General features: G+C 36.4%; 2 protein-coding genes across 2 annotated transcripts in view; both read left to right on the top strand.

The window, feature by feature from the left end:
- The window catches only part of eprs1 (glutamyl-prolyl-tRNA synthetase 1), a 41,656-nt gene extending 35,205 nt beyond the window's left edge, over positions 1-6,451 (top strand). Inside the window, exons 25-34 of the mRNA XM_056476487.1 lie at positions 322-394; positions 474-553; positions 633-734; positions 837-992; positions 3,440-3,637; positions 3,717-3,890; positions 3,972-4,132; positions 4,221-4,299; positions 4,382-4,446; positions 6,016-6,451. Coding sequence (XP_056332462.1) covers positions 322-394; positions 474-553; positions 633-734; positions 837-992; positions 3,440-3,637; positions 3,717-3,890; positions 3,972-4,132; positions 4,221-4,299; positions 4,382-4,446; positions 6,016-6,166 — 1,239 coding nt within the window. The 3' untranslated portion in view covers positions 6,167-6,451. The remainder of the gene's footprint in view (positions 1-321; positions 395-473; positions 554-632; positions 735-836; positions 993-3,439; positions 3,638-3,716; positions 3,891-3,971; positions 4,133-4,220; positions 4,300-4,381; positions 4,447-6,015) is intronic.
- A 1,518-nt stretch (positions 6,452-7,969) lies between these two features.
- si:dkey-229e3.2 (uncharacterized) lies at positions 7,970-19,134 on the top strand. Its single transcript, XM_056477713.1, has 6 exons — positions 7,970-8,056; positions 11,935-12,418; positions 14,457-14,614; positions 16,813-16,954; positions 17,071-17,139; positions 18,409-19,134. The coding sequence occupies exons 2-6, from the start codon at positions 12,203-12,205 to the stop codon at positions 18,514-18,516; spliced, it is 693 nt and encodes a 230-aa protein (XP_056333688.1). The 5' UTR covers positions 7,970-8,056; positions 11,935-12,202; the 3' UTR covers positions 18,517-19,134.
- Positions 19,135-19,643: the final 509 nt, after the last annotated feature.

The following is a 19,643-nucleotide window of genomic DNA, read 5'->3' on the forward strand; positions in this document are numbered from 1 at the left end:
AATTTTTTAGGGTTTTCTACACCGAAGAGACGTTTTCTAAGCTTACACTTAGACTTAAAAACATTGATTTATCTCAACAACCTGATTACAATAATTACTGCTAGTGGATAATATTATGTGTATATATACTAATGTTTAATATAATACATCTAATCTAATTATATGATATGGTAAATTTGTAGGATCTCAGTGTGTCAGATTAGAGTATATATGACAATATGGTAAGGATGAAATAATTGAGGAAGGGTGGTGTTTGGGGGTTATTAATGTGGATAACAGGCAAATATATGAATGACGACTCTTATCTACAAACGTCATTAGGTTGCTTGGGTGACGAGATCAGGGAAGACAGAGCTGGCGGAGCCCATCGCTGTGCGTCCCACTAGCGAAACCGGTAAGCAGTTGTATATGAATATGACTACATTCTCGTCTTATATTTTTCATGAATTTACTTCCTGCTTGCGTTACTTCAGTGATGTATCCTGCTTACGCCAAGTGGGTTCAGTCACACAGAGACCTGCCAATCAAACTCAACCAGTGGTGCAACGTCGTGGTCAGTTTCAGCCTCAATCATACCTCAATCATTGCTAAATTAGGGTATGCGTATTCATTTCTTTTCTTTGCTTTTTCAGCGTTGGGAGTTCAAGCATCCGCAGCCCTTCCTCAGGACCCGAGAGTTCCTTTGGCAGGAGGGCCACACAGCGTTCGCCACTAAAGAGGAAGCTACAGAGGAGGTTAGATGCGTTTTATCAAACCTCGCTCATAAGATGCTATTTGCATTCTTATATAGAGCTAATTTTGCTATGTTTCTATGTTTTTGTCCATCATGTGCACAGGTGTTGCAAATTCTGGATCTGTATGCTCGGGTGTACGAGGAGCTGATGGCCATCCCTGTGGTTAAAGGCAGGAAAACAGAGAAAGAGAAGTTTGCAGGAGGAGACTACACCACCACTGTGGAGGCTTTTATCTCAGCAAGCGGCAGAGCTATTCAGGTGAGCTTTTGAAGCATTGTTAATGTTTTTGCGATGGGCAGAATCTACAGCATGTCTCAAGACATTTGTTAAAAGCAGCACTGCTATTTTGTATTCCATGATATCTTAACAATGCATGCAAGTAGGACAGTGGACCAATTTGGCGTCTTATTTGCTTAAATTTTTTTAGGCCAGACATGACTTTTGTACTTGAAATGCTGCAAAAACAAATACAAGTGGTCAGAGTCCCTGTTTTATACCTGATATTAAAAGTGCACTAAGCAATATTTGAAAAACACCTTTGGCCAATGTGTCAGACCTAGAGTTGTCAAAATTAGTGACTTTGGTACCAATTGATACTGACATTTTAAAAACGATAATTTCTTGCTAACATTTGTGTTATGCTGAGCATATTCTTTCATTGTGTTTAATTGTTCAACAAATGTGACCTTGATTGGAGAGTTGACTGTTCACCAAGCAGGAAAAACAGATACAGTGGAGCATTTACAGCTGTGCCTATCAGCTGATCCATCAGTGGATTGCTTGTATAGATGCCTCTACACAGATCAGCGAATAGACACTCCTTTTAAATGCTCCAGTGTCTGTGTTGACCCAATTTTTTGCAGGAAATGGATGCTTTAAAAATGTCAGAATCGATTGGTACCGAATTCGATTTTGACTACCCCAGTTAGACCAACATTCCAAATCAAACTTCGATCAGGCGATCAGCTGTAAGGGGGTGTGTCTAGTAATGTCAAAAAATGGGCAAGCTCCAGTTTGGTTATAAATGTGTTTGTGTTGTGTTTGTCATATATCAACATAATTTGGGAAAATTTGCTTTGTGCACCTAATATGTTTTCAGTGATTAAATCAAGTCAGCCAAAATGCATTACAGTCTGTTTGTTCTGAAGTACAGGGTGTCTGTGGGGTCTTAAAGTTTAGGCCTAAAAAGTCTTAAATTTACTGAAATAAAGTTTCCTTTGTCCATGTAATAGAAGTGTACCCAATCGGGCCGACACACATCCAATTCCCAACAATCCATCTCAATAAAACTTTTAACAATAGTTATATTCATTAACACTATTTACCATTATATTTTAATTATTTTCTTTACAATAACGTTTGTTTAAAAGTTATCCATGTGTTTATTGCTACCTGGTGAGGAACATTTTTGACACATTATTGAATAAATCTGGCTATGAAATAACTCAATAAAAAAAAAAATGTATTAGTCAAGTAAAAAGATTTTCCATTTAATCCGACTAGGCCATTCAAAAAATCTTTGTGTTTTGCCCTGTTTAAGTCTGAAAATCTATTCATAATGGTCTTGAAAAGGTCTTTAAATTGACTCGAAACTCAGCAGGAGCCTACAAAATAACACTAACCAAACCCATTCCCAGTTCCTGCATTGCAAACATGTCAAAAAGTGGCTTCCACCAGTAGTTCTAGAAACTATGAAACATTGCTGTAGTGTGTGAGCCTTAAAAATGTTCCCATGGAATGTGTAAGAGAACGTGTAAGATCTCAATCAGTTACTACGTTTACATGGACATAAGTAATCAAATTATTTGCCTTAATCTAATTAAGTCAATAATAATATTAAGGCGTTTACATGAGTTGCTGTTTGAATGTCCCTTTCATGTTCCTATTTTACATGTTATAGCACATAATTCAATTAACGTCATTGCGTCACCACGCTGTCCACGTTTCCTCCGGAGTTTCATGTAATTTCGGGTGTTTCATTATTTATTTGTTGACTTGAGTGCAGTTTGGCACTTTCACTTTCATTCGGGAACATTTCATGCATTCCCCCATGGCAAACAAGGTATTGGATGCGAGTATGAACTGCTGGAAGAGTGTTGTTTTTATGGATGTTTATACCGCATGCTGAATGGAAGAAAAAAAAAAACTTTGCATTTCACGATGCAGGTGTCTGTGGTCCTTCACTGACTCAGTAGGTGTAAAGAATAGTGTCCAACAGCCATGTGTGTGTGACTATCCTGTCACAAAATGTGGCGAAAAGCCCTACAAGACGCTAATAGTTTGATTGCGCTGTTTACATGTCTGTACTGCACTTCAATAATGCGAATTATTTGCATACTCTGCATGTCTTAATTCGATATCTTTGGTTCGATGACCTTAATCGGATTAAATTAATCAAAAATCGCTGTTTACATGGTCAATTCTTAATCATAGTATTGTCTTAATCGCACTGAAATTGGATTATTTGTTTTCTTGTAAACGTACTTTGTGTTTCTCAACTACGTTCCTGGAGCACCACCAGCTCTGCACATATTCCATGTCTCCTTAACCAAACACACCTGATTCAGATCATCAGCTAATTAGTAGAGACTAAAAGCCCTGAAATGGGTGTGACAAAGGAGACATCCAAAGCATGCAGTGTTGGAGGTCCCCCAGGAAAGTGGTTGAGAAACACTTATCTAAACCTTTCTGTATCATTCCCTCAGGGTGCCACGTCTCATCACCTGGGCCAGAACTTCTCCAGGATGTTTGAAATCGTTTTTGAAGACCCCAAGACACCAGGCGAGAAGCAGCTGGCCTATCAGAACTCCTGGGGAATCACCACACGCACCATAGGAGTCCTGACGATGGTTCATGGAGACAACATGGGCCTGGTGCTGCCACCCAGAGTAGCATGTCTGCAGGTAGGTTCAAGATCGAGCATTTTCTTCTGGTTTAGAATGAATCATAATGCTGAATACAAACTTGCGCTCTGATTGGCAGGTCATCATCATACCTTGTGGCATCACAGCCACTTTGCCTGAAGCGGAAAAGGACCTTCTGTTGGCCCAGTGCTCTAAATATCTTTCCAGACTTCAGAAGGCTGACATCAGGGTTAAGGCTGATCTGCGGGACAACTATTCACCTGGATGGAAGTTCAATCACTGGGAGCTGAAAGTATGGAGGTTGTTTACCTCAGCTTGATTGCACCAATGTCTAAATGTTTTATGTCTGACATCCTGTTGTGTATGAATGCAGGGCGTGCCAATACGGTTCGAGGTCGGCCCAAAGGACTTGAAGCAGGGCCAGTTTGTAGCCGTAAGAAGAGACACAGGAGAGAAGATCACTGTGAAAGAGGCTGACGCAGAGAAGAAAATCCCAAACCTTCTGGAGGAGATCCAGAATAACCTCTTTAAACGGTATGAAGAAAACGCCTGCTTTCGAGATCTTCCCAGGTCAGCGTTTCAGTCTGATGCAGAGTAATTTAGGATTGTTTTCTCATCATAGGGCCTCTGATGATTTGAACAAACACATGGTTGTGGCTGACACAATGGAACAATTCCAGAAAGATCTGGACCAAGGGAGAGTAAGTGAACTGTTTAAAAATCTTGGTTCTACTTTTACCATCAAAATCAGGAATTTGCCTAATTTATGTTATTTTATCACAGATCGTTCAGATTCCCTTCTGTGGAGGCATTGAATGTGAGGACTGGATAAAGAAGACCACCGCCAAGTAATACATGAATCCATTTCTCCGTTCATTGTGTTGTTATTCATAGATAACCAGTATCTAATTACCCTAACACAGGCTTGAAACCAATTTTCATGCCAAAAAACACCTGATGTGGAAATCTCCACCATCAGATCCTCTTTCTAGAATATTAAGTCAGTTATGTTGTAATATAGATCCAAAAATATTAACCATGATATTAGTTTTGATTTTATGGATTCTATTTTCTATCATTTTTGCTATTAAAGACTGTGTGAAATCTACATTAGTTAATCTACTATTTTAGATCCATTTTAATTATGCAATGTATAGTTGTATGCTAAAGTTTGCCTGAATTAAATCTGTGGATATCAGGATGCTGTGTAGTTTATGAAATCAATACATTTTTGCTAGATTTGGCATTAAACTGCTTTGTTTACTGCAGTAACCAAGGCAACACCATTATTTCTGCAGTTCTATGGTAGCCAACCTACATGTAGGGATTTACAGTTTTAACCCAAAGAATGACCAGTCTGTCAGATGAAAGAGGCGGAGTCAGAGATTCAAATAAACAAATGAAGTTTACTGAAGATAGTTTGCAGTTTCATCAGCAGAGGCCATCTTCAACACTCGCACTGAGTTCCTAGGCTCTGCTTACAATCATAAATCAATAACAATTATACTCTCACATAATGTCATTAACTGCGTCATACATATAGGTGTTCTAACCTGATTGGTTAAAACACAGATAGAGTATGAAAATTTCCACGTGGGTGTGTGCGTACAATTCTTAACAGTATCTCAAGCATATAAACTTCAGACATTCACTAGACTGTTTAGAGCTGACCCCAGACCTGTGAAAAGGATCCACAATCAAATAGAACACACACACCTAAAGTACAACCTGTTTCTTACCCAAGGCTGAGTGTACTCTCAGTCGTCTTTATCAAAACTGGTTAAAAACCGGTAGAATCTACATTCAGGCAGTTATAATATCCTTACTACACAAAGTCTATCCGAATAAAAAGTAAAATCACTTTAAACAGAATTAACACATAATAATACTATCAAAATCACTTTAGACAGAATTAACACTTAGCAATACAAATAGGAAAACAGTTGTTTTCAATCATCAAGCCCTTCAGTTCCATTCGAGGTTTCCGTGACCTCTGACATAGTTTGGTGGCTCCTGAAAATAGAGTTACAAAGAGACAGGCAAATGCACTGAACATTCTTGTATTAAGCAATGTGTTAACTTTATTCATTATTCAAATAATCATATTAATAAAGTAATGAGGAGAAAAAAGATACATTTTGATCCATGCTGGGATGGATTGGAAGACAGAAATCCGGATCCATCATACTGAATTAGCAAGATTTAATAGACTTTTATTCAGTATATGAATAATGTTTTTAGTTTTGGATTAATTTCTTACATTAATATTTAGTAAATATACTGCAAGTAAAAATCTCGCAAGTGTTAAGGTTTTAAATTGTATGGAAAGAGTCTTGAAAAAGGTCTTAAAAGGTATTGAATTTCACTCCGATTCCTGTATTCTGCTTTAACACACTCTTTATTTCCTGTGTCTCCAGGGATCAAGACCTGGAGCCTGGTGCTCCTTCGATGGGAGCCAAGAGTCTGTGTATTCCCTTCAAGCCGTTGAAGAATCTCCTGGCCGGTCAGATGTGCGTATGCGGCAAAGAGCCCGCTCAATACTACACGCTGTTCGGTCGCAGTTACTAAGCCCACGTCCTCAAACTTATCATTAAATGCACTTGCAGGATAACTCTAAGACCTCTTTCATCATCTCTAGCCACTCAAAATACTGCTTTTTAATATATTTTAGAGGAATCCCCTCTATTTTTCTGGCCACAGGTTTACTAGCTGACAGGTATGTAGGTCTTGGGCTGCATTTAGATGTTTTATGCAGCCGTGCTAAACCTTTGCACATCTTTGTCCTAAATAAATGTCTGACCGTTGTAATAAACTAAACATTATCTGTAATAAAGGGATTCTTCATTTCTATTATTTTATGTGGTCTTTGAGACTTTTATTTGGCATGTTTACATTCAGATTTAAGAAATGCTTTGTGAACTGTAAGTTGCTAGGGAGCATAGAGATTGGACACTGGAGTAATGGAAGAAGGTCATGTGGTTTGAGTGCAGATTTACCCTGTTCCGGAGTGATGGTGCATCAGGGGAAGAAGAGAGGTGGATGAAGTGCCTACCATACAAAACTGTAGGGGAAATGCGGTGATCTAGGGATGCTGCAGTTTTCAGGGCTAGGTTTAGCATTGTGATAAGTGTACGTGTCTATCACATGCAGTTAAAGTGCTGATGTGTCAAAGCAACTCACTAAGTAATCTGAAAGAAGATCTCATACTCCTGCTCCTCAGTGAGATTGTCATCTGCTGTGTTAATATTTTCCATGGTGTCAGCTTCATTAACCACCAGAACTCCATGCTATTTTTTTCCTGAAGTGAATATGGGTTAGAAACAACATTAGAACAAAGGATAATGAAACATAATAAAGGTTTAATCACACAGAAATTAACTAATGATTCAAAATGATTTGAGCAAATACTTAACCAGACAGTGTTCACTCTACATCAGGGGTTCTCAAAGCTGGTCCTGGGGGTCCGGTGTCCTGAAGATTTTAGCTCCAACTTGCCTCAGCACACCTGCAAGGATGCTTTTAGAAAGCCTGGTAGGCTAAATGCTTGATTAGCTAGCCCAGGTGTGTCTGATTAGGGTTGGAGCAAAAATCAAGATTGAGAACTCCTGCTCTACATCTATTTTCACCATGGTAAACTTGTAATAGTCCTAATGTTTTATCATTTTAGTGTTTTTTTTTTTTTTTTTTTTTGTGTGGGAAATATGGGCTCAAACGTGGATCAATATGTCACGACTCCCAGCTTTGATCCCCATCGGCCGATGACAGAATCCAATGGCGTCAGTGAAGGTTACATGTGTGCCTTTTTTCTAGCTTGTCTAAACTTTGTTTCTGAATTTGATTCTTGCACCGAGTTCAATCAAATGATTTTTTTTATTTATTTTTTTTTCAAACTGATGTTTGCAGGACTGGTATTACAATGAAACTGATATAAACATTCGTTACCTGAATCTGTTACTAACTTTGGAATGAGTTTATTTACAAATTAGTTTCAAAATTCACAGTCAGTAATTCTGAGTGAATCTAATAAATGAAGAACATGTTTAAATGGATTTAGAATTTTTGGGCTGTATAATCTTAATAAATAAATATACCACTCAAATGGAGGGCGAAGTTATATTTCCAGAATTAAAAAAAAAAGTTAATGCTTTTTATTAGTAAGTCTCATTTGAAAATGTCATTTGTGTTTGTGAAACTCATAATTCCTTTGTACATCTTCGTATGCTTGCTATTTTGTCAATAGCCTTCCATGTCCCATAATCTCGCGAGGTTATAGCAGCCAAAACGACGAGCACGTGCTGGTCTTGGGCGTGTTGTCAGAGGTTCAGCGCAGGTGCTTGCACCGCTTGCTCCTCCTGTTTATGTAACGTCAGACACTCGGCAGAAAACTGCGGAAGCGCGACGTGGATCTATAAGCAGCTTACAAACAATTTATTACACCTGTTGCGCTTCGTTTATGAGGTAAGTGAAATATTGTCCTTTTATTGGCTTGCTACTTTGTTACACAAGGCGTTTATTGCGGCTTAGCGAGTGTTTGACACAAAAAAAATATTTACCTGATCATGTTGTACTGTACGTTGCTTTAAACGACACAACTGTCGATACTTGACAGATTTATGATAATATATTTGTGTCAACAGACAACTATTATATTTTTGTAGTCTCTAATAACTCGAGACCCACACCTCTGTCTATCTGTCTTTAATGAAAAGTAAATTTTTCTGTGTAAGCATTAAAACAGAGTTCATTAAGAACGTGTTGTTGATGTTTATATACATTTTTTCTGACTTTTACAAAGTAAAATGATTATAAAATATGTATATAGATGTAAGTTATTGGTTAAACTCTTTTGAATAGTTGCTGACATGGTGAAAATGGTAAAATAATAAATATAACAATAATTGTTTAAACAGAATTTGTTTTAAATATTTAATATGAATTTGGAATTGGGGGGGGGGGGGGGGGGTAATTATGGTGCAATTTCAGACAGCAACTGCATGTTATTATGTAAAATATATTGAATATCATTCAAATGTGTTTTGTTTTACTTTAGCCTATTTATTTATTTGTTTGTTTGACACTATGGGCCGGGATGAGATTCTGATGGTATGATAACTTTGGATAAAAATATCACGGTTTCACGGTATTCTGTTTACTGCTCTAAAATATGCTCTTTTTAAATGTCTGCGTAAAATACAAAAACTTTTTCCCCTTTGAACACAATATATTTTAATAGAGAAACATTTATAATATTTTGCAGCAGTAAACATGTCAGGCTAAATAATTCAAATGAATCATTGACTTCTGCTGTTTTCATTTGTTTCAAAAACACAGACTTCTTTAAAACGGCATCTTTGGATATCTTTTCAGCTGGAGATTAGGCATGTGCCGGTATCACATTTTCATGCTGCGATTAATTGATTGAGCTTTTATCACGGTATACGGTATTATCACGATATTGTAATTTTACTAGAGAAACAGGTAAAAAACACAAAAAACTTAAATAACAAAACTTTAATAACTTTTTAATTAACTAAAAGTACTTCAAACATTTAAATACAAATAAATATAAATACAACAATACACAATATAAAAGTAAACTTGAGCAATTATATCAAAGTGAATGTGCAAAAGGGAAACCGTCTTCGTAATCCCTCTGCATTTTTTTTGGAACCCAAAATATTTCCAAACTTCTGACTTTAACCTTTTTGAAGGGGGATAAATTGTCGGCAGCGTTCCTCCTTCCGCCATGCTTCTTCTTCGTGTGAGCAGGGCTGGACTGGGGCAAAAAATCGGCCCTGGCATTTTGGGCCAGAGCGGCCCACTAAATTCAATCAAAATGCTATCTATCTATGCATGTCCAATATTTTTATCAACTCATATTCTATAAAACACAAAAGCCATATATATGAAATAAATAAATAAATACAAACTTTAATCTCAATTTAATTTCTGTATGCTGTCCATAAAGATATTTGTTGAGTTCTAAAAAAAATACACTATTCATTCATTTATTTTTCTTCGCATAAGTCCCTTATTTATCAGGGGTTGCCACAGTGGAATGAACTGCCAACTATTCCAGCATGTTTTATGCAGCAGATGCCTTTCCAGCCACAACCCAATATTGGAAACCACCCATACACACTCATACACTACAGTCAATTTAGCTTATTCAATACACTATTGACTCAGCCTATATTCAATAATAAACATAACAAAAACTGCCTGCTAATGCATGGGTAAATCTTCAAAGGGAACAGTTTAACCTTTCACCTCATCCTGCTTGCTGTTTCACTATTTAAACAATGAAAACATAATATAAGTCAAATTTGTTTCATTTTGATATTATGATTAACAGACACCAAACAGCCTCGTGTAGCTGCATATTTTTATGAGCATCATCTTCACACTGCATATTTATAACAAAACAAGGCTTAAATATAACTGTCTCCTTTCATTTCCATTGAAAAGAATGAACTTTACCCTGTCTCTTTTGCAGAATATCAGTTTTAATAACCAATAATGGCCATTATAACAGTATAACGTACATTAAATTTAAACGATAAAGGTTAGCAATCAGTCAATGTGCAGAATCAGTGTATGTGGTTACATAAATTAATATATTAGCTTATCTTTGCACTCAGCCAAAACAGTTAACTGAGAACAAGTGATTCAAAAGACATAAGAATTGTTAGATAGAGACAACAAGATGAATTCAATATAACGTTTAACAACTTTAGTGAGATGAGATCATCCAGCAGATGAACTGTCTGACATGCACTATACTCTGACCTGGGGTTTATGCTCACCCGCTGAACTAGTGGCTGCAGCTCTGGGCAGAGAGTGTGTGGTTACGTGATTTGCGTTTTTAGCCGTGTACTAGAATGAACAGAGAACTTTTCAGAATCGCTAAATGAAACGCCGGTGTATTTCCCGCGATTTCTCTGCGCCTCCCTTGCGTTTCTTCTCTCTGACTCTCGACTATTTTGACAAATACACACAGACGACGCACGCTCACACGGAGTCCAAAATAGGAGTTTGTGATTGGGCCAGCCCAATGTCAATACCGAAAACAGCCAATGGGCTGCAGGGTGTCACATGGGCCGGCCCGGTCTGTCTGTCCGGGAAAAAAAGCATCTACTTTCAGAGAGTCACAGATCACAGCAGCGTCAATCAATAAGGCAGAAAAAAACGATAGGCTGCTAAGCCTTTTATGGGCCGATCAGATCATAAGACGATGATCAGCCCGGCCCAAAAAGTACGTCGGCCCACCGGGAAAGTGCCCAGTCTGCCAGATGGCCTGCGTGTGAGGATTATAGTGCGGTGGCAGCGGCGGCGCGCACTGCGCACACAGGGCTTCTACATGCGGGGATTGTTTACATCAGAGTGCGCATCAGTTCTGCGCAGCATATACGCAGTGTTTCTTCAAGCGGTTGATGGAAAATAAGCTAAGGCGCGTTCTAAGAATATAAATTCGGATCTATTATTTTTCACGGTATTTTGAAGTGCCCGCGATAACAATATCGTGCATATTCATTACCGTGATTTATCGCATTACCGAATACCGGCACAAGCCTACTGGAGATACTGTTATCCCAAAAAAACAAAACAAAAACCAAAAAAAAAACTTTAAAAAAAATCTTACTAATCTATGGTATAGCTGAATATTTTGGGGGTTTAAAACCTTGACTTTTTCATACCGCGGTATACCTTGAAAATAGTTATCGTCCCATACCTATTTGACACACAGGATAGGGAATATTAAATTTGAATAAAGTATTTAGTTTGAAATGGAAAAGGACAAAAGGACATTCCAAGGAACACATAGAGTGTATGTATGTATGTGTGTGTGTGTATGCATGTATGTATGTATGTATGTATATATGTATATATATATATATATATATATATATATATATATATATATATATATATATATATATATATATATATATATATATATATATATATATATATATAATTCTTGTTCTTATTATTATTAATGTAATATTAATAAAAGCAATAATGACTGGAGTAATAATTTAATTTAAAACTACATGCAATAAGAAAGCAGTTATTTAAAATTTGTATAAATATTTAACAATTTAACATTTCTATTTAATGTTCAAGAAATGCCGCCTTGATGAACAGAATAATTTTCTCAAAAAAATAAATAAATAAAATAAAAAAAAAACTGACCCCAACTTTTCACCGGTATTGTATAAACAAATTTCTAAATTTTATTTACATTTTCAACTTCTATATATAAAAAGTACAGTTATGTCCCGCAGGCATTAATAATTTGTTTCACTCTTCAAATTCTTTGGCCTTGTTCCTAGACATTGAATCTACAGAGCTGAGCAAATGTGTTTGGAAGGAAGCGTGTGTCCTCAAATCTGCTTCTGAAACACAATGGGAACACGATCACAATCACTGCCTCCTTTGGGACACCAGAGAACAAACTACACAGACGACAACAACAGAATTTAGGCCATTACAGAGGCATATCGACCCCCTGCTGAGTCAGCTTTAGCTTAAAAGTACAAATAGATGCAGACAGAAGAGTAAAGGGCTCTGAGGTTTGACTGGATTACATTGCTGTGTGTTATGGGAGAGTGTGTGTTGGACCACTACGAAGAAGATGGGTTTCAGAGTTGTGAAGGGTTTGACGACTGGGCCACGTTTAGTTCTGCAGACTGGACAGAAACCCAGAAAAATAACAATGAGTTTTCAGACTGGGCTGGATTTCAGGATAAGACCGGGAAGGAGGAATTACCAACCACACCTCTGATGGAAACAGGAACTTTTGACTGTCCTGAAAATGTATGTTGTGCAGTTTTGCATTTGTCTTCTTCTGTGGTGTGTTATTAACAGTTTTTCTTAGTTGCTTTGGTACATTTCTCAGATCAGAGTTGAAATTTGCAAAACTTGTTAGTGCATTTCTCAAAACAACACGTACAAATAGCAAAACACCATGGATTACCTGCAAACGCTAGTCTTTTGCTCAATTCTTTGTTCATCTCTCAAAACTAAATTTCTGTGTCAACGAATGTCAAGGTCAGTGCTGTCATAATGACAAATCATTGTGTACGAATACGACAGTCAAATTACTTAGTCATGTTATCAATATAACAGTGTACTGTGTTGTATTATATCTGAGCGGTGTTCTGATCTAAATACGGAAAAAAATTGTTGCTGTTTGTACTGTAATTTGTTGGAGATCATGTCATTGTGATACAGAAAGGAAAAGACAGCACTGCATAGCACAAAAAAAAAAACAAAATTATAAATGTGAACATGGAACAATCTCTTTTGAGATACCCCTTTATTAGAAAAAGCCAAGATTAAACCAGGGGAAATTTACCAGTTCTAGACAGATTTAGAAAAAAAAGTCTAATGGAAAGTATAGAAAAATGCATTATGACAACTTGTTCAGCCATTTTGCATGTTAAGACTTATGCCATGAACAAACCATTAAATGTTGTGGGGGATGAGACTATTCAACAGAGACCAAATTATTACATTTTGATCAACATGACATGAGCAACTGATAAAGTAGGAAACATCAGAGAGTTGCACATGATCATTTGCATAGATGCACAAAAGCATTTGCAACATGTTCAAAGGAAAGAGAATACTTTTTCGATTTGCACATGTGATTCAATGATGTGGAGATTGAACAGGTTGTTTTGAGAATTTTGATTCTGATTTGAGAAATGGACCAAAGTAACAGAGAAAAACTGTAATGCACATACAGTTAAAAAGATAGTTTATCGATTGGGCTAAAACACTAATATACAGTTAAAGTCAGAATTTTAAGCCCCCCCCCCCTTTTTTTTTTTAACTTATAATAATAATAATAATTATTATTATTATTATTTATTTTATTATTATTATTATTTATTTATTTTAATTTTATTTTTTTTTCTAAATGATGTTTAACAGCAAGGAAAATTTCACATTATGTCTGATAATATTTTTTCTTCTGAAAAAAAGTCTAATCTATTTTTTCTTTTCGGCTAGATTAAAAGCAGTTTTGGGGGGGGAATAGAGGGAAAAAATTTACAGGGGGCTAATAATTCTGACCTCAACTGCATATACTAAAATATGTGAATATGTAATTCAGGTTGAAGAAAACACATTTCTGATAGAGAGTAATGGACAGGAGTTAGTTGAATGCAAAATTATTAGTCCTGTGAATTTTTTTTTTCTTTATATTTCTCAAGTAATGTTTAACGGAGCAAGTAATTTTCACAGTAATTCCACTGTACAATTTTTTTTTTCTTCTAGAGAAAGTCTTCTTAGTTTAGCTGGATATAGATCTGTTTATATTATATTATATTATATTATATTATATTATATTATATTATATTATATATATAAATAAATAAAGTCAATATTATTATTCCCCTTAGGATGGATATATTTTTTCGCACTGTTGTCCATGACTTGTCTAATTAACCTAACAGCCCAGGCTAACCTAATTAACCTAGTTAAGCCTTTAAGCTGAATACCAGTATCTTGCAAAATTACTAGAAAAATAGTATGTTCTGTCATCATGGCAAAGATAAAAGAATTTAGTTATTAGCAATTAGTAGTTATAACTGTTATGTTAATAAGGGTGTTAAATCATTGTCTCCGTTAAATGGCTCTTGAGAAATATTTAAAAATTACAATTTTACAGGAGCGCTACAAATTTTGACTTCATCTTTATCTATATTTATTCATTTATTTTTAAAAAAATCATTTAAAATGAAATTTATTCTCAGTTTTTTTTGTATATTTAAAAAATATACAGTTTTTTTATTTTCTTTTGTTTCTGCTTATTGTTATTGTGATATTTAACGCTGTGGTTTTACAGGCTGATAATGACGATGAGGTAAACCCCTGGTTCGTTTTTAACAACTGTTTTCAAGTTGAGGAGGCAGAAAAAGATCCTGTTGTGATGGAAATCCCTACACTGTCCCTGCTGCCAGAACACACCGCAGATACGCTCTCTCAGTCTGCTGCAATAACAAGGTACAAGTCTATCGGTACTGTTCACTGTGAGATTAGTCTCCTGCTTGGTGCTTTATTATTGCTGAATATATAGTTTAAAATAGACAATAGCTGAATTGTCTGTCATGGCATAAATATAAATGATATCTTAAAGGGGTGGTACACTATGATATCATATTTTAAACTTTAGTTGATGTGTAATGTAACTGTGTGAACATAAACAGCATCTCTGAATGTAAAATGCTCAAAGTTCAATGCAAAGGGAGACCTTAATTTTTACAGAGTTAGCTCAGCAAAGCCTACAATGAACGAATTTTGGGGACTACAAAAATATACTTCCGGGCCTTGTGAGATCACAAACGTACTTTTACCGTGCACATACACTGCGCAGCTAAGGGCCGTGGCCAGAGGCGCTGTAATGTTACAGCAGAGAGAAAAAATGCGTAATGCTATTTCCACAGAGCTTCTTATTTTTTTGTCAAATAAAGGTTGACTTTCAAATTATGTAAAAGAAATACAATTTTAGCCAGTTTTCATTATCAATGTTGTTCTAAAGTTGCTAAAACTACTTAATAAAAATATAATAAATCATATAAGCATGCAAGTTATAGAAATGACAAAAACATTTACTAAAATTAAAGTGAAAACAAATTGAAATAAAATAAAAAAAATACTTCAAAAAAAAAAATTTTATGGCATATTAATCCTACTAAAAGAATGCTGACTGAAAGACATTAAAGAGCCCCTATTATACATGAAATAGGGTCATATTTTGATTGTAAGGGTCTCCAACAACAGTCTAATATGCATGCAAGGTCAAAAAACACTTTTATGGTCTTATAATCTGCATTTATTTTGACCTAATTATCCCAGCGACTCCCATATGAATTGTTCAGTGATTCATTTGTTCCCAAACCCCTCCTTAGCATGAAGCTAATTTGCGCTGATTGGACCGATGACAGCCTGCTGCGATTGGTCGACACTGACAGCCTTCAGCGTGAGACAGAGTAAAATGCCCAGCTGCTAATCAACAATATAAAAGTAGTCACAGTGCATACACGCTTCATAGTGGATTTTGGCTGCCAGTGGGTGAATGTAAATCCAGACGATGGACTTGAAAATACCAACGACTAACTATTTTATTATTTTATTTTATTAAGCCAAGAACTGGCGAGGAGATCTCCTAGCCCGTCACAGTCTGCCTGCTTTTTACACACACACACACACACACACACAAACACACACACACATTACCCTCCTCCGCAGAGGACACAACACACACACACGCCTAGAGCGCCAGTTCAGCTTGGTGGGTGCAATTTAGACAACTCCCCTCGAACATGAGCTGAACTATTTTGAAACTTGACCGTTGCACGTGTGTAGGAACAGCTGAAGATCCGTAAACAAAGCGGCACACGTCGCATTTTCAACCTGGCTTTACACGCGATATGAAAATATAAAGAGTTAACCTGATACAGTACACGCAGTTACAAGTAACAAAACACAACTAAATACATAATTTGCAAGCTAGAGTAAACGAGGCAACAGTTTTAATCGCACGTACTTACACTTGTGAAATGGAGGAAGAAACTGATCCATGTTCTGACAGTCTTTACTGATCCTTCCTTTAACAAACTGATGAAGTCTTCTTTGTAAGCACGTAGTTTCCAGAAGCACTCGAACTGCTCAAGGCTGGGCTATAATGCTGAGGTTTCATCTTTGGGTAGACTGTGAATAATATCCATCTGCACAGCATGACTTCATTCGACCTGTCTGTGTGTGTGGCTTTTTTCTGTTAGTGGGTGGGGCAGCAGGTTTCAAATCTCTCGGGTTTGCGCGCGCAACTACTTGTGTTTCATAGTCGCGTCATCACGAAACACCTAATGACTCGTTATCAAGATGACTCGTTTGAAGTGCTATGAGTCGACTCTTTTATAGATGAATCAACAGTTTTAAACACTGTACACTTACAGATTTAAGTCTTAGCTGGATATTTCACTTCACTTAGAGCTGTGTTACACACTACATGGAAGGGCATTTTCAAAAACCCATAATACGGGCTCTTTGAATCACATTTTTAAGTAGAGAGTTAAGAGCATGACTTGAATGGACAGTGACTTGGCACAGTAAAATGTAGTTTGTTTGTCCTCTGTGAACTAAACTCATGCAGTTTTGATGGAGTTTCTGTCATTGTGAAAAGTTTCTATCTTCTCCATCAGTGAAGCTGCAAGTTTCTGGTGTCATTTACAGTCTGGGTCAAAAATGCTGAGATTGTCAGGTCCCAAACCCAAACTACACTCCCAGGAAGGACTGCTAAAAACACTGCAGCTCAAACAGCCTGATGCAAACACTCACTCACAGGTGGGTAGAGACATTACATGAATCTATCTTATGTGGCCCGTTTTTAAAAAAGTGGCGTGTTGCTACATATTCAGACTCTTGTGCTGTTATAATAAAGCAACCTTCTTTTGTGTCAGACAAACACTCTTCGAGATCTTGAACTAGAGGTTCAGGAAGACCGTCCTGGAGCACTTATTCAAACTAAGGTTGGATCATAATTTATGTGTATGCCAAAAATTTTGGGACACCTCTCTAGATCATTCAATGGTCCTCCATTCTTTATTTCTACTAATGCTCTAATGTTCACACCACATGATTTTCAGATTTTTCTCAGTTGAAGCTCTTCTAAATATATAGAGTGGGAAACTCCAGATTAAACCCGATGGTTTAAGATTTAGGGCCTGGCCACACGAACATGAGTATTTTCAAAACCATTTTTCCCTATGCAGTTTGGCTGTTTATCCACATGAAAACACAGTATCAGTTCACTGAAACTGAAACTTTCCGAAATCTCAGCCCAGGGTGAAGATTTTCAGAAAGTCCGGATACAGTGTGGGTGTGTAGAGTTTTTGCATCATGACGTCTGGTTTTTTCCTTTCTGATTGGCCAAAACTGCTGGGTTCACTCCAAACGCATAAGATTGAGGCAAATTCTGCACGTCCACAGCAAACATGTTGCATATTCAGTTTCGTTTTTAATTCCGCATTTGAGGTGAACCTGTCATAAAAGGCTTTTATCGTTGCCTGTTGTGCATCACTGTGCATTTTTTTTAAGGAAACTCTTTTTAAAATATACGCGTGGACATGGCCTTGGATGTTATTATCATTCAGGTGCATGTAAAGGGAAATGGCCCAAAACTTTTGGCAATGTTTTGCTTGAGTATCCATCCCTTCTTTCCTTTAATCATTCAATCCTTCCTTCCTCTATTCATTCAATCCTTCCTTCCTTTTATTCATTCATTCAATCCTTCCTTCATTCAATCCTTCCTACCTTCCTTCATTCAATCCTTCCTTCATTTATTCCCTTCTTCTTTCCTGTAATCCTTTCATGTCTTCCTTCAATCCTCCCTTCCTTCCTCTGTTTATTCATTCCTTCCTTCATTCAATCCTTCCTTCCTTCCTCTAATCATTCAATCCTTCCTTCCTTCCTACATTCATTCAATTATTCAATCTTTTCTTCCTTTTTATTCATTCATTCAATCCTTCTTTCATTCAAGCCTCCCTTCCTCTATTTATTCATTCCTTCCTTCATTCAATTCTTCCTTCCTCTATTCATTCAATCCTTCCTTGATTTATTTAATCGTTCCTTCATTCAATCCTTTCTTACTCTATTCATTCATTCATTCATTCATTCATTCATTCATTCATTCATTCATTCAATCAATCCTTCACTTAGTTCAAAGAATATAGTCAATCATACAGATTTTTTGGCAACAATTTTTATTTATTTATTTATTTTTTTCTTTTTTTTTTTAGCTGATGCCATCATCAAACTGCCGTAATGCTCCAGGATTCTTTTATCAGGTCTCACGTCACTGGCTCAACATGAACCTGAACAAGCACAACAATGATCCTCTGCAGTAATCAACATCACACGCACACACAGGAGTCACACTGTTACACTCAAAAGACTGAATCTCCAGTGAAAAAAACTCAGCCACACATGAACATTCTGTCATCAGTTGCTTAACTCATTGTGACTGGATTGAAATGAGTTAATAGTATAATCATCAACATTTCTGAGAAAATCATACAGGTTAGAAGTGAGGACTGAATTTCATTTTTGAGTCTCTTTACCAAACAACGCAGTCCCTGCTTTCTTTATATGCAAACAAGTACAGGTAAGCAATTTTTACAAATGAATATAGAAAAAAAATCTGCTACAAACGTACTTGAAAAACACACTGGATTGTATCGCTACACACACACAAGCTCAGGAGGGAAATGTTACTTGACAAAGACACCTTGCCACAAATAGAACAGAACTAACAAGTGCCTAATAATGAGAAAATGAAGAAGCTGCTGCTGCCTGCGTGCATGAATTATTTTTTGTCATGAACTGAGAAATTGAAACTATGAACGGAAATGTTTGAATGTATTTAGCATATTTATATTGGAGATATTTAAATACATTAATATACAGATCAAATAGTTTGAGTTGTTTGCTTAAAAAAAAAAGATTAAATCTCATCTGTAATAAACAATGCAAGTTTTTCCAACTCTATTATTGTTGCAAGACATTTCTTTAACTTGTTTATGAATTGTCAAAGAGTCTTAAAAATATATTTTTAATTCATACAAGTCCTGAAGTCTCATATGGCTAATTTCAATGTAGAGCTAACACGAAATCAGCGCCGTTTCTGACATTGAACATGGCAAAATGAAGAAAACTGAAAATACAAGCTCTTGAAGGACTCTTGATATGGCGCTTGATATGCTTGCTGTATCTGATATGCTTATCACTTCTTTACAAAGTGGCATGCATAATAAAGCATTTTTAGCATAGTTTAGAGATAATTATCTTGGCTTGAGAAAGCCAACATACTGTTATACTACTCTGTCCTCTAAAACAAACGTATCTCCTCCTAGGCTGTGTATGCTATGTTTGGTCAAAATATGTCTTCTGCATTTAAGATTGTTGCATGAGAAACCCTCATGCTAATCACACTTATTGTTTTTGAATACATGTTAAATATTACGTTTTAATAATC

The sequence above is a fragment of the Danio aesculapii genome, chromosome 17 (assembly GCF_903798145.1).
Source record: "Danio aesculapii chromosome 17, fDanAes4.1, whole genome shotgun sequence".
NCBI classification, from domain to species: Eukaryota; Metazoa; Chordata; class Actinopteri; order Cypriniformes; family Danionidae; genus Danio; species Danio aesculapii.